The 14,498-nt window shown below is 38.1% G+C and overlaps 2 protein-coding genes across 2 annotated transcripts; one reads left to right on the top strand and one right to left on the bottom strand.

Moving 5' to 3' along the window:
- Positions 1 to 2,646: 2,646 nt before the first annotated feature.
- Positions 2,647 to 4,363, top strand: LOC131301100 (uncharacterized). Its single transcript, XM_058327246.1, has 2 exons — positions 2,647 to 3,895; positions 3,945 to 4,363. The coding sequence occupies exons 1-2, from the start codon at positions 3,471 to 3,473 to the stop codon at positions 3,967 to 3,969; spliced, it is 450 nt and encodes a 149-aa protein (XP_058183229.1). The 5' UTR covers positions 2,647 to 3,470; the 3' UTR covers positions 3,970 to 4,363.
- An 868-nt stretch (positions 4,364 to 5,231) lies between these two features.
- Positions 5,232 to 14,437, bottom strand: LOC131301099 (protein PELOTA 1). The gene is made up of 16 exons (XM_058327245.1): positions 14,148 to 14,437; positions 13,844 to 13,926; positions 12,127 to 12,202; positions 10,753 to 10,827; positions 10,616 to 10,672; positions 9,452 to 9,497; positions 9,197 to 9,272; positions 8,400 to 8,475; positions 8,270 to 8,302; positions 8,104 to 8,172; positions 7,790 to 7,896; positions 7,371 to 7,443; positions 7,186 to 7,224; positions 6,727 to 6,821; positions 6,154 to 6,260; positions 5,232 to 5,670 (listed from the first exon to the last, which is right to left on the bottom strand). Exons 1-16 carry the CDS (start codon positions 14,196 to 14,198, stop codon positions 5,597 to 5,599), a joined length of 1,137 nt encoding a protein of 378 aa, XP_058183228.1. The 5' UTR covers positions 14,199 to 14,437; the 3' UTR covers positions 5,232 to 5,596.
- Positions 14,438 to 14,498: the final 61 nt, after the last annotated feature.

Genomic DNA, 14,498 nt, shown 5'->3' with positions numbered 1-14,498 from the left:
GTTTGTTTGTGTAACAACGTGATCTTGAAGGAACTTTTAAGGAACAAATACGTGCTCGAACTTGCATAGCGTCTATATTTGGTCGAATGGAATTATATTCAAATTGATCGCATGTGAATGGCATAGTAAAACATATATGATTTTAATTAAATATGGCTCATATACATAATTCTACAATAAAAAATGTATAATATGGAGTATAGTGCATGGTATTATTAGTAGATTGAAATGTTCAATGAATTTATTCCCTTTCAATATTAGTTCCGTGTTTAGTGTACAACACACTTTGGGTTGCTCGGGCTCTGATTTGATCCAAATCATTTTATTAATCGGTGGAATAGAAATATTCCTTATGCAACCGCGTAAAAGAGTTAAAGCTAAACAAAAAATATAATTAGATCCCATTTTGGATCCAAATGGGTGGTTGTTAATTACAGTATATACAAATAAATTAAATAATGTCCAAGATGGTTGCTCCCAAGGTATTATTATTATTTTGAGATACGCCATTAACAGTGTCGTAAAAAATTAATTATCTAAAGAATCAGATTGCCAATTTTTGAAGCATTTAACAGCCACGGGACAATTTAGTACTGTTTACTAATTTTAAATTCTAGTTGAACGCCACAATATATTCTTAGAGAGCCATTATTCACGGCTCTCCGCAATCTTAGCCGTCTAAAACACTTTTGGACGGCTGAGATTAAGCGCTGTAAATCTTATTCACGGCTCTTCCATGAATAAGATTTTCTCATATTCATAACTAATAAGACAACTAATCTGACTTGGACCATACTTTAGAACTGTGCTATTCACACCGATAAAGTGAGAATAGATTATCCATATGCTTTTTGCGGGGCTCATTTCGGGTTCCGCAAATATGATTTGAACCGTTAATTATTTTTTAAAATATTTTCTTAGGGATTCTTGAAAAAAATTATTCCAATTGGATATCAGTAAATATTTTCTTAGGGATTCTTGAAAAAAATTATTTCAGTCGGATATTATTAAGAGCTTTTTCAAAATTCGTAAGGTGAATTAGTTGGTTTCACACTACGAATTTTGAAAAAGACTTTACCGATATCTGATTGAAATGATTTTTACAGAAATCTCCAAAAATATGTTTTAAAAAAATGAGCGATTCAGATTATCTCTGCGAAACTCAAAATGAGCCCCGCAAAATATTTGTGCATTATCTGCGCCAATTTCCTCCGTGATTAGAGGTTTGAACTTTTTTATTCTCCTGCCTCATAGGAGCCACCTTGATATGTTCTGTACTCTGTACCTTTTCTTGATATGTTCTGTACTCTGTACCTTTTAAGTATTTTCTATTTCATTTTTTAAGAATCTTTAGATTTAGATTCTCGAACAACCCTGCTAACCACACATACATCTGTACACAGATTTTGTTATAGAGCCCACCATGGATTCCACACAAATGATTCGAACCGTTCATTAGATGTAAAATATTTTTTCAAGGGTTTCCGTAAAAAATAAGCCCAATCTAATACCTATGGGTGCTCGATCCAATCATCTAAATTTTCATTTAGATTTTCGGGTAATGAAAAATTAGATGATTAGATCAAATATCTATAGGTATTGGATTGAGCTTATTTTTTACTAAAATCTTTGAAAAAATGTTTTACATTTAATGAACGGCTCGGATCGTTTGTATGGGACCTATGGTGGGCCCCATAACAAAATCTGTGCACAAATTATCTGTGTGGACAGATTTACCGATTCTCAAAATCTTTTGATAAGAATTTTTTGCAAACACTCAGCAACAGTTTTTTAAAAGCTAAAATCTGCATCTAGAATTTTTCGTGAGTATTGCGCTAACTTTTTGGTAATTTGATTTTTGGTACTCCATTTTTTGATAAGCAAACTTTAATTTTTGTCTTTTAGTGTTCATTCAAAATACATGAACACGCGCGCGCGCACACACACACACTATATATATATATATATATATATATATATATATATATATATATAAGTGTGATTATTAATAATTGAAGTGTCAAAATCATTTCTCTAACTTTTTCTTAGATTTTAAATTGAAGATTGTTGATTATGCTTCAAAAATATGAAGAGTGTTTTTTTTTTTTTTTTTTTTTATCGACAACTATGAAAAGTGTTTTGTTGCAGTTTTGAATTAATCTATCAATTACTAATTAATTAAATTTATTATTTATTCTCAACACACTTAATTCACATTCACTAAACCACTGTTACCCATTTCCCCGAATTAAGCAAACTTTTTATCATCACATTTAGAAAAAAAAATATGACGATGAGAGCGCAAGAGGAAAAGCTTTGGGGAAAAACATGAAAAGCGATGCGTAGATGGGTAAATAGAACATTGCGGCAACCAGACAAAAGTTTGCGGTTATATGCAAAAGGTTTGCGGCCACAACTTAAACAGAAGCGTGTTTTCGGTTTACGTGTTCCGAATTAACAAGAAAGCGTGATGCGTAGGTGCGCTTAAAAAGTTGTGGCCACCAGCATAAAGTTTTCGGCAAAAAGAAAAAGTTCGCGGCCACCTGTAAAAAGTTTGCGGCCATAACTGAAAACAGAACCGTGTTTGCTGTTCACGCTCTCCGCATTCCTCCTTCCCACGACAAAGAAAGACACAGAGCTCCGACGAAATTACTTTCCTATTAAGAAACCCCACCCCAAAAGCTACATCTTCATTCTCCACTCTCTCTCTCTCTCTCTCTCTCTCTCCTACACAATTCACTACCATAATCAATAGATCTCTTCAGTATAGCGATCTGTACATGGAATGCTGCATTCTTTTGCATTTTTCGGTAAGTTTATAATTTGAGTTGATTCTGTCTTTCTAATTGAATTGGTCGGTTTGTTGAAGAAGATTGGAAAGCCACCACAAGGCTAGGGTTAGGATTATTAGGAATTACATATCGAATTCAATTGGTTGGCCTTTTCAAGAAGATTGAACGTTTCCTACTTTGGTAGGTTTTTTTTTTTTTACATAACTCAGGTGGCCGGGCCTTTGGGCCAACTTTCGTGCGCCTAGACTAATCTTTAAGTGACCGACCAATCACACCGTCAATTTGTAGGTCCCAATTAAAGCCTCTGTAGGTACTGACCCGAAAGCAATTTGATAGCACCAAAGAGAGACCTTAGGAGAGAGAAAATTCTTAAGTCTCAAGCATTGATCGGTAAGCCAACCCCCTGGGGTTAGGGTAGGCTTTGTTTTTCCTTCTAATTAGTCATATATGCATAGGGTTGAATTCAGTTGGTTGGTTTAGGGAAGAGAATGGAAAGCTAATGCAAGGCTAAGAGGCTGGGGTTAGGGTTTTTGGGTGAATTAATTTGATTCTGCATTAGCTTGTTTGTTGAAGAAGTTTGAAGAAGTTAACACTCTGAGGGAAGGCTTAGGGTTGTTAGGGTTTAAGGTTTTGACAGAACGGATTTTCGAGTTGGAATTGAATTAAATCAATCGAGATATGGCATCTTTGGATCCTGAGATTGTCGAAAACATCGAAGCAGAGAGGAATAGGATGGAAAAGCAACTTGCGTCCCTCACTTTAGCTGCGAGGAATAATATGGAAAAACAACTTGAGTCCCTCACTTTAGCCGCTCCGGACGCACATCTCCGCGAGCAGCTGACTCCTTTAAGTGACAAAGATGAGGAAAACTTTGATCCGGAGAGGAATAAGATGGAGAAACAACTTGCGTCCCTCACTCTAGCTGCTCCGAACGCACATCTCCACGAGCAGCTGACTCCTTTAATAGACAAAGATGAGGAAAATTGTGATGCCATGGACTGCGATCAACAGATCGATGTTCCGAGTCAGTTGCCAATGATGGAGCCAGCAAATTATCGTTACTTATCTGAATTGTCGAACGAAGAATTTGAGGATCTGCTCAAGTACACAGCGAGCAAAAAAAAAGTACACAGAGCCAAAAAGAAGAAGAAGGTGCACAGCGAGCATAAGATTATGAAACTTCCGCTCAGAGCCAAGACAAGACGCCTTCGGAGAGGGAAGAAACAGCTTTGAGACAGCTCACTGACGAGATGCCTTTGCAGAGGGATTGATGCGTGTCATTTCAACTTGATTGCATTACGCCGTTGCTCCTGGAGCCCGGAGACTCTCTACTCTCAATCCTGCCCTTGGTGAATGATTTGGTGTCTGTCTCTCAGAGAGTTCTACAACAAGATTCCGGTCCATTGACATCATCGACACTCTCGTAGTTTCTTCCGTCTAATTAACATCAGAATAGTCTTGTCTTGGTCAAGGTTTTTTTAACAAGTTGTTTTATGAGTTAGATGAGTGAGTTGGTTCGTCTGTGTACCCATAAAATTCAGTTGAATATTGAGCCTCTGGTTGTTCATGAAGATTACTTTGCCCCTGTTTTGGAGATTATTAATCTGACTTGAAGCCAGGATATGGTCCTTAACCCGTACATAATTTGAATGGAGTATCATATTCGTTATATAACTAGCTTCACTCAAGAAACATGAGCTCAAAGATACTGGCAAATCACGAGGCAACAAATCTCCTGTGATAACCAGATGACCGGACCAGCTTGCATGCACCTCGACCGATTCTGGGATCCTGAATTAATGACCGGACAAATCTTCCAGTGACTTAAATTCGGTCAATGTACCGGCAAAGCGATTAGAACATTTCCAACAGCTCTCCTTTCTTCCGTGTTTAATTATTTGAAGGTGTCAATATAGAACCCACCCTCCATTAATAGCATCCCCAACACCCCTCCTGAAATACCAAAGCGCAGCCCTGGCTACCTAAGGGGGGGGGGGGGGGGGGGGGGGGCGGTGGGGAGAGTCCTCTTTCACTCCTCACACATTACGGATACGTTTTATGCATTTCTCAAAACTCTAGCCCGAACTAGAATCTCGTTTTGGTCAAACATCGCCAAAGAAGAGAACAGCCTCTGGCCTCTGGTTTTGATATGCATCTCCCTATAGGGCACCATATGAATAGAGATGTAAAGCATGCGCGTGTGCATGAGGAATGAGTATGCAGATTCCGATTATGAACTTGAGTTCGTTATGGGATGGCCCCGTGAGAGGAGCTTTGTGAGGGCCATCGGCGATGATGGCAATGGAGGATCTGGCAGTGGTCTGTGTTGATGTGCAAACTAAGGTTTGAACAACGGAGGAGAGAAAGAGATGAAAAAAATAAAAACGAAACGAGAATAACACTTGAACGAAGTAGAGAAACAACTGCAACAAGACTGCAAAACCAAACGTAATTATCCACCAAATGGATTGCCAAATTATTGCAACTCGGATAGCTCACTAAATCAGTTAATGTACAACAAAACAGTGTATTTTAAACTTTATTACAATTAGGAGCTCACCAATAAATACCATCACTAAAGGGAAGAGGGGGAGGCGCCGAGGCAGCAAACTAGGAAGCTATGATACAATGCAGATATCCGATAAGACAACGAATGTTAATTGTCCCAGAACTACACATCCATAAGCTCCCCCAGCTTCACAAATAATACATCACCTGTATGTTGACTGTATAGAAAACCCGGTATAAATAAAAGCAGCACGACAGAGCATAAATGAGTAATAAGCTCACGACCCCGTGTTTTGTCACATCTCTATGTCTTCCAAGTCCGGCAGGGGGAAGCGAAGGATTGCTGCAATACCAGTCAGCTGCGCCAGTTCTGTGCCCCAATATGATCACAAGATTAGAGATTGGAAGCTAAGATTGGTGAGAAAAATGCAAATTGGAAAAAAAAAAAAAGCAAGAAAGAAAAGCAACAGATCTAATCACAAATCTTAAATAGCTCCTCTACAATAGAAATGCCTTCACAATTTACATCGTTATATTTCATTTTCATTGGGCACAAAGAAATAACTTCAAATAGATATAAAATCTACGAGCCTAACTAAGAGGTTTCGAATGTCGATGCCCTACCACTGGGTTGTCCCAAACCTCATTCAATGATGTCTTTGAAACTTCAGATCATTTCCTATTATCAAGGTTTAGCAATTCTAGCGGGACATATCTGAGTATATACGGGAACAATTGAATCTAATATACTTTGGTATATCACCAGCCAGGAATTCTAAACATGACATTGATGATTAATAAATCAAGAAATAACATATCACAAAGGTATATACAATGAAGAAAATCCACTTACGTTCCCCAGACACATGCATGGACGAGAATATGTGAGCAGTGCCCCCCGAGGCCTTCACTGATTTGACAAAATTGACATATTTTTTCCTCGTCACTACATCGGCATTCCTGTGAGCGAGCATTTGCCATATGAACATTCAAAAATAAGCGAAAAAAGTTGATATTTAAGAACTTTGTGAAATAGGGTTTTAGAATAATGCATGCCAAATTTGAAAGGAACGCTCAAAGATTAGGACAAAGAAAGGCGAAAATAGCAAGGTAAAAAGCTTTATCAAAATATGTGGTAGTAGGGAGTGACTTATGTTTGAGAAGTATATGGTGTGACTGTCCAAATTTTTTTTTTTTTTTTTGGGGTCAGTGTTACTGTCAAATGTTAAGAATACCAACTTCATAAATAATACAACTTGATAATAATCTTAAGCGGGAGAGGGTAGAATGGTTACTATTGAATAATAAGTAGGACTCATGGCCATTATCAATGAATTCTCAGGAATTATGTGGCCTTTGGAAGAGAAAATCAAGAGTTAATGCACTTATACATGTTTCTATTGTCTGTGCATCTGATATTACTGACCTGAAAAGCTCATCTGTGATGAGAAGGGTTTGGACAGCCATTCTTTCATGGGCAACCTCAACATGCTTTGGTCCATAGCATGCACGAGCAGGATCCTACAAAAAGCCATTCCAACATAACTGCAATTTAAAGAAAAGAAAACTTACGTACATTGGTTTAAGCACGCACAACACACAAATGTATAGAGTCCTAACGCCAATGCAAGTTGTTTCCAGGACATAAATACTACCAAATTAGTAACGAGTGCCGAATATGTTACTGTATACACATGATAGCTGGTACGCTTTTTCTTTACTAGTTGTTCAAACCCAGTTCCATGAATTTTACCTCATTAATGAACAACAGAACTGCCCGAGTCTTTTGACTTCAGGATAACTGTGTATGCATTTTTTGTTTGGCATCACATTGGCAAACAAACATAATGCAAGCAAAATATTCAAATCAAGAGTAGAACCTTACATTTGAAAGCATGGTGAAAAAATCTTTAAGGGCGCGGACCTGAATAATTGGAAGGAAGAAATTGTCACTATCCTGACCAATATGAACATTTATGGACAAAAAAAACAAAGAGAGACAGAGAGCGCTATCGAACAACCAAAAAAACCAAACCAAAATTATTAAACAAAGTGGGCCTGCTAAGCTACCTCTTGTGCCGCTTTTGTATCTTTTATCATGTTCATAACATTTGGAGCATCCAGAACCTCTCTCAAGCTATGCCTGTACAAGAAATGTGATATAAGGAACTATATGTACAAGCTTTACAATATATACGATCGATACCAGTAATAAACAGATGCAAGTAATATTTGAGATGTATCAAGCACTAGTACCACCCAAAAAAAACTACTGTTCAATGTTCTAAGCATCTAAATTTGATATTACCAATTAATGGACAAGACTTATCAGGAACAAAAACCAATTAACGCACAAGATTGCAAAATGTTCAGATAACAAACAGAAATCAATTCTAAGTGTCTACTTACCATATGACATTACAAAAAAAAAAAGAAGCTAATTAGATTAAAAATATTTAGCTTCAGAGAGAGAGAGAGAGAGATCATACTTGTATCCCGAGGTTGTATGCACAAGGATTATGCGTGACTTGTTCTCAATAATAGTTCTCAGTTGTCTCCTTTCAGCCTCCAACATTAAATGCCGATGAAACTGATCCTGAGCCACAAAAGAGAAACAATTCTCATATCTGGTAAATGCCCCCTACAACATCTATTTTCTCTCCCTTTCCATCCTCAGTATTCTGAATTTCTATCAATTTCCCACAATTTATGTTTAGAAAATAACAGTAAGAAATTCAGCCTAAATCTAATTAATTCCTTCCCTCCGCCCCCAAACAAAAAAGTGGAAAGTTTTATGGCAGACCTTTGTGAAACCTGGACTTGCAACCACCGCACAGCGAACAACCTTGAAGTCAATGTGTTTCAGGAAAGCCTAGAGCATATAAAAATGCATGTTAGCCATCACATTCAGTGACTTTATAACTCAGTAAGAATGGAAACGAATCACAAAGCAGGATAAATGATCTCACCTGTAAAACATTCTCGAAGAACTTATTCAAAGCCTGTAAAGGAAAACAAAAGTAGAGGTAAAAATCAGTATTCTTAATGACTTGAGAGACCATACTTCGGCTAGAACATTGCTAAAGCCAAGGAACATACTTTATCATAGCCAGCAACAGCAGGCCCATGTTTGCGAGGAATTGAAGCTTCTATTCGAGATCGTGTAGTTGTGACACTGTTGCAATATTAAGCCCTTCAGTGGTTTTGACAGTCTCGATAATGTAAAACAAACAACTTAGGCATCCTGAGAAAAATATCTACATCACAGAATCTAAAAACTTGCATACACAAGTCTACGCCACACAACCTAAAAAACATGCATACACCAGTCTTCATCACATGATGCAAAACTTGCATGTTTCATTCTTGACAAACCAGATTAATGTTTCATGTTTGGTTGCAATTTTAGAATAGCTTAGTTTATGTTAAAGAGTAAAGACCATTGGAAGGCCCTTAAATTTCACCAAAAAATATCTGATTCAATTTCCAAGCAGAAAAAGAACAGACACAGACAATTTAATCAACAATGCTATTGACTCAACAAGTAAAAATCTGCACAAGATTCTTACACATGGAGAATATGAAACACAAAAAAGAAACAAAACCAATGGTAACCGAATGTTACATTAACCCAACAGTCTACCTTGTTCAAAAACTACACGGTCTCAAAGTTCCTAACAGCATAATCTCATCAATGAAGCACAAACTCGTCATACAAAAGGTTATGCAGAAAAAAGGAGAAGAAGATAAATAAGAAAAAAAAGAGTCTGCAATCAACATAGCATGGGTGGTGTACGAATAGAAAACAATTGAAAAGCCAGTTGCCAAAACGAATCACTACTAAGCAACTCCTACGAAATTCTGTACCAGATGTCAATCACAACAAGTAATGCTACCTTTTACCAACAAGGAAGATACTTGCCAACCCCTCCTGCATTAAGACCACACCCAGATCGGCACTTGCAGTAGGGTCTGAAATCAGGAGAGAGAAAGCCCAAGTCAAGATCAGGGAAATCTAATATTAACCTTTGTTATGCAAACAGAAACATGACTGAGTTCGAATTGATTAAATGAAGGGTTTTCCTAAGATAACCAATTTTATGGTCTCAGCATTCAAACCCAAATAAAATTTTGATGTTGAAACAACATACCAGAGGCTTGACGGAGAACATCTAATGCCAGTGAGTCCCAAACCTCCTGGAGATTTTTTGACACAAAACTAGCGTCAGCACAACTATACTTGTTTCCTCTGTGAGAGGTACAATGCCACTTATACTTAAAACTCAAAATATTAAACTCAATTCCGGCCTCATATAATCAAAATAATATGGAAGCAATCGCAAGCTTGACTTATCAAGTTGTGGAGCAGGCAAGCTGTATGCTCCTAGTTTTTACAAGAACACTTTACCAAATTTTTTTATACCGTTTTGGCCTGTGAAAGTGATAGCACACCACATTTTACTGGGATAACAATGTAACGACCATTAAGGGTGAAGTCATAAGCAACAGATCTACTCGGCGAACAATAATGTGATCTAAGCAATACAAAATGAGGCATCGGGTTCAAATTATATCCTGAGCTACGAAGTATGATATGCAAAGGCACATCGAAACAATAAAAGAAAGGGAGATGCTGATATATGAGAACACGCACATGTAACCAGTAACATATTCATTCAAAGCAAGAGAGAGAGAGAGAGAGAGAGAGAGAGAGAGAGAGAGAGAGAGAGAGAGAGAGACATTTGCCTAGGATCCAACATCTTCCAAATACTCTCCAGAAATCATAAAATAAACTGGTGGTCCGTAACTCAGAGACACTCTCACTATCCTTCGTTCTTATTGAACTGATTAGGGTTTTGTTGGAAAGAAGGAAAGGCCCTCAAAGGTGGATACCTCTTTAGGGGTTGAAATCCTATGTCTAACCAAGAAATTGCAGGAGGTCTCTGACACCAATAGTGGTCGGAGATTTTGGCAAGTTGAGAGGTGGCCAGGTGGGAGCAGGGAGATTTCTGAAGTCAAGGTTTTCAATCATAAAAGGAGAAGACATCCATTCTGAAGGGTGGGATTCAGCCATCCATGGAAAGCTGCAGGCTAATGTTACAGTGATTTCCTTCCAATTATACCAAAGCATCAAATCAGAATCAGGGCTTTTTTTGTTTCAACCAAAACAAAAGAATATGAGTTTAAATAGTTTGAGATATGTCAGATTACAATGGCCTGTACCACAGGGCCAGCATGCATAAAGTGGCTAGACAAAGAATTAGGTACAAGTAGTTGGACATCAATATAATCATTAATCAACAACAGAAGCATACCTTTCTTACAACAAAAGGTCGATGCAGCTCAATTTCAAGTGTATGGAATGCCCCTATCTGCAGCAGGACATGGTATGATTACAGCAGCAGTTAACACAATTCCCAATATACATGTACAGTATTCAAGCCACGCCTACCTTAACATGCTCATTCTCTAGGATATTCTTGCCACGTATACGCAAGACGGACCCCTCTTTGTCATAATCCATAGCCTAAGGAATAATACACAAGCACAATCATTGTTAATCATAAGATCTTAGTTGGAAATGTATGAAGACAATCGGCAAGAAAGCGCAGCGTCAATGTCAAGCTATCAGCATATGCATGTAAATAAGCTCATATATCTATTTAGGTCATGTATAGCTATTACAGAAGTGTGAGTTCGTATAACTCTAGAGAAGATAGTGCAGACTCTAGAGAAGATAGTGCAGAGGCCGTAACTTGGGCATACTTTAGGTTGGAAAATTTTATTGAAAAGAATAAGAATGTAAAAGCATAATAAACATCTGCAGCATGTAAGATATAGCCTCAGTAATTCAGCTCAGGTCTGATGCCAATGTTGCGCACATAGACTTCTTTAAATCACCTCCAGGGAATCATAATGGAGATCCTTTTTCCCTATCACAATGATGTGGGTTGGAAAAAGATTTCGCACATATGCTAGACACCCAAGCAAGTTCTTGGTAACCAAATGGCGCAGCCCCGCGAAGAAATCCAATACAACCTACGACACTCGCAATGTATTTATCAAGCAAAACATTTCCATGTACAAAGACATGAAACCATATATAATAAATGCCATCTCATGCACTTATGACGGAGAGGACATCATGCTTTTACGTGTTCTAACAGTCGACCTAGGGGGTGCCTAGGCACTAGGCAGCCACCCATGCCAAGATTTTAGGGTCTGGGCGTTGATTAGGTGTTTTGTACATTATTAATCGCCTAGTCAGCGGTTCTACTTGTAATTTTAAGTATTAGGGTACGTGTGTGATATTTGGTTCAGTGTTATTTTAACAAACACAATATATATGATAGTCTTATGTCATTTCTTACTCAAACTTCAGGAGAGGTGAGGAGATATATTCTTTTGAAAAAATAAAAAATCTGACTAATCTCTAGGTCCCAATTAGTCCCCAACTAGTCAGCCTAGGTGCTAATTGCCTCTCTTCCACCCGACTAGCGCCTAGCGATTTTTAGCATACAGTGTTACGATATTCCGAAATTATAAAAATCCAGTATTCCTAGAAGTGTGGGAACTAAGGCTCCTTCTAAGCACTGGTTTTTACAAATGGCAGCACACATAACAACCTACACAATTGATTACTTCGATTTGGAAATCATAAGCCATCTTCTGTTATTTGCCAAGCTGCACTGACTTCTCTTTTTATCAACTTCATTCTCAGTGAATCACTCTTTACTCCAAGAATTTGTTCATAGTAATCAAACAAAAACTATCCCACATTCTGGCACTGACAAGATATTTGCTAATGGACTTAGCATTATCTCACCTCAACTTTTATTTCCAATTTCAGCTTCACACGTTCTGCATCTCGTCCTCCAGAGGCCGCTTCTCTTAGTACTTTCCTGCAACAAGTTGATCACTACATAAATGAAAACTGTTTAATAAAAACATGCTTAAATAAACCCAACGGGTTGAGTTCACAATCAAATTTTCTGTGCATATATGAATAAGCAGCAAAATATCAGTATTTCCGCAACATGAAAGACAAGAAGACAACATATAAATATCTTCAATATATCAGGAAAAGTTGACCTCACAATAGATACGAAAAAGTAGTTCAGCATATCATCCCAGAGTGCAACTTAAATGGCCATATGCAACATTAACCTACAACCTAGGAAACACAGACACGCGCAGAGAGAGTGTCTGATTGGTCAAACGGTTCAGATACTCCTAAGGTCCATGGATTTTGCTTGTACATGAGTGAGATGCAACTAGTGTCTTGGAACATACTGATAGTAAAATGAGGAGCGAAACAATTCATACCATCGCCTCCCTTGATTTCATGGATGCTATTCACAAAGCATTGAATTGAATTATGATCTTCTCACGGAAAAAGAAGATAAAAGTTCCATCCATTTTGCTTCTTTAGTATCCATTGAAATAAGCTGCTCGGTAAAGTCTTCTTTTATCAAGCATACTTGGGAACACAACTACACAAGTGGCTTTTTCCCTCCGTCATGCCCAATGAGTATTTTCCCCTCACTGGATACTATATTTCCCATTTCATTTGCAAAATCTGATTTGCTACAACAATTACACCTCCTGTATATATGCACTGTCTACAGGAGAAGCCCTCTGGCAAAATTTTTTTACAGAGGAGCAAAAATACCCTAAGAACTGGGGGGGAAAAAAAGAAGGAAAAAAAAGACAAATTAAATGAAAAAAGAAACAAAGACAAAAAGAGCAGATAAACAAGTAACATCACTTCAAGTTACGAATCAGTAACTCCACCCCTTGAACAGTTCATTTCCCGGTCACCACATCCAAGCCGTCTTACTCTCCCCAGGCAACCCCTACTTCAACTAGCTTACAACTTCCTCACCAAACATGGGATAATCTTAACACTTGAAACACAATTTAACTCCATACCACTCATCGAAGGTGTACGGGAAGCAATCCACACACAAAAGAAACACCTTGTGGACACCTTAGTCTACCAAATTCCTTTCAAGGAAAATAATGCTCCAAAACAACCAGTAGATGAAGTAATAAACTGTAATAGTGCCTGAACCTAACCTGCATTATCTGCTCCATCATATACCAAGCTAAAAGAACACTCTATTTACTACAGCCAATCCTGAAGAGTTAACACTAAAGTCTAAACACCCCCAGAATTGAAAGAGAGATAATCCTACACTAACATCCCACAATTTAAAAAACAAAAACCCACAAAATCCCTTCCCACAACAAAAACAAAGGGAATTGTTCGACAGGTATCATTGGCAAAAACGTAAAAAGGACCCCAATTTTATCCTTCCTCAGTTCCTCTTGGTCTTAAGAAAGCCAAGTGCTTTTGTCTTGTCCTGCCCCAAGTTTCAAATTTTCTAGTCTAGTCTAGTATTACAAACACTAAAATTTATAAATAAAAAAAAACTGTTATTTAGTACTGCACCCGAAAGCTTGAACCTTTTACGACAAATTCAAAGAGAAGAGAGAAACACATTTAACAGTAAATCTAGTAAATTCAAAGAGGGAGATACCTAACGGTAACGGCTAGGACAGTGTCGCCCTCAGCTATGAGATTGTAAGCAAGCCATAAGTCGTCTGCTTCATCTGGAACCATCTGCACACCACAGACAAAAACGAGAGGAAAAAACACCAATATCAATCAGTGAAAATTCACTACGCAACACTCTAATTACGAAAAACTCGAATCAAAGACAATAAGAAAAAACGACGGAGAAAGTTTCTGTTTTTTTCCCGGGAAATTAGACTAGCATGTGTGCGTGCGTGAGAGAGAGAGAGAGAGAGAGAGAGAGAGAGAGTTGGGAAGCATGTGAATACCTTGACGCTACCAGGGCCATCGGGAACGAGGTCTCTACGAACGATCTTCATCGGCAACAAAAACAAATACGCTGGTCTCTGAATACTGAATCAATCAAAACCTAAAGTAAAACTCTTATCTCTACGAGCGCAAGGTAGAAGGCACCGACCGACGCAGAGGGCAGATATATGCATATGGAGAGAGAGAGAGAGAGAGAGAGAGAGAGAGAGTTTTGCTTCCGAGTTTGGGTCGGGAAAGAAAACGATACCAGTTTGGTTTTGGAAAGGAAGTGACGTCACATTGGAGACCCAACTTGGTATCTGGCCGACACTAACCAAATAAAAGGTGCCCCTGGAGGTGTCAAATGGACC

The sequence above is a fragment of the Rhododendron vialii genome, chromosome 9a, assembly GCF_030253575.1.
Source record: "Rhododendron vialii isolate Sample 1 chromosome 9a, ASM3025357v1".
NCBI lineage: Eukaryota > Viridiplantae > Streptophyta > Magnoliopsida > Ericales > Ericaceae > Rhododendron > Rhododendron vialii.
Note: the sequence above shows the minus strand (reverse complement) of the source record. Positions and strands in the feature narration are given on the sequence as shown.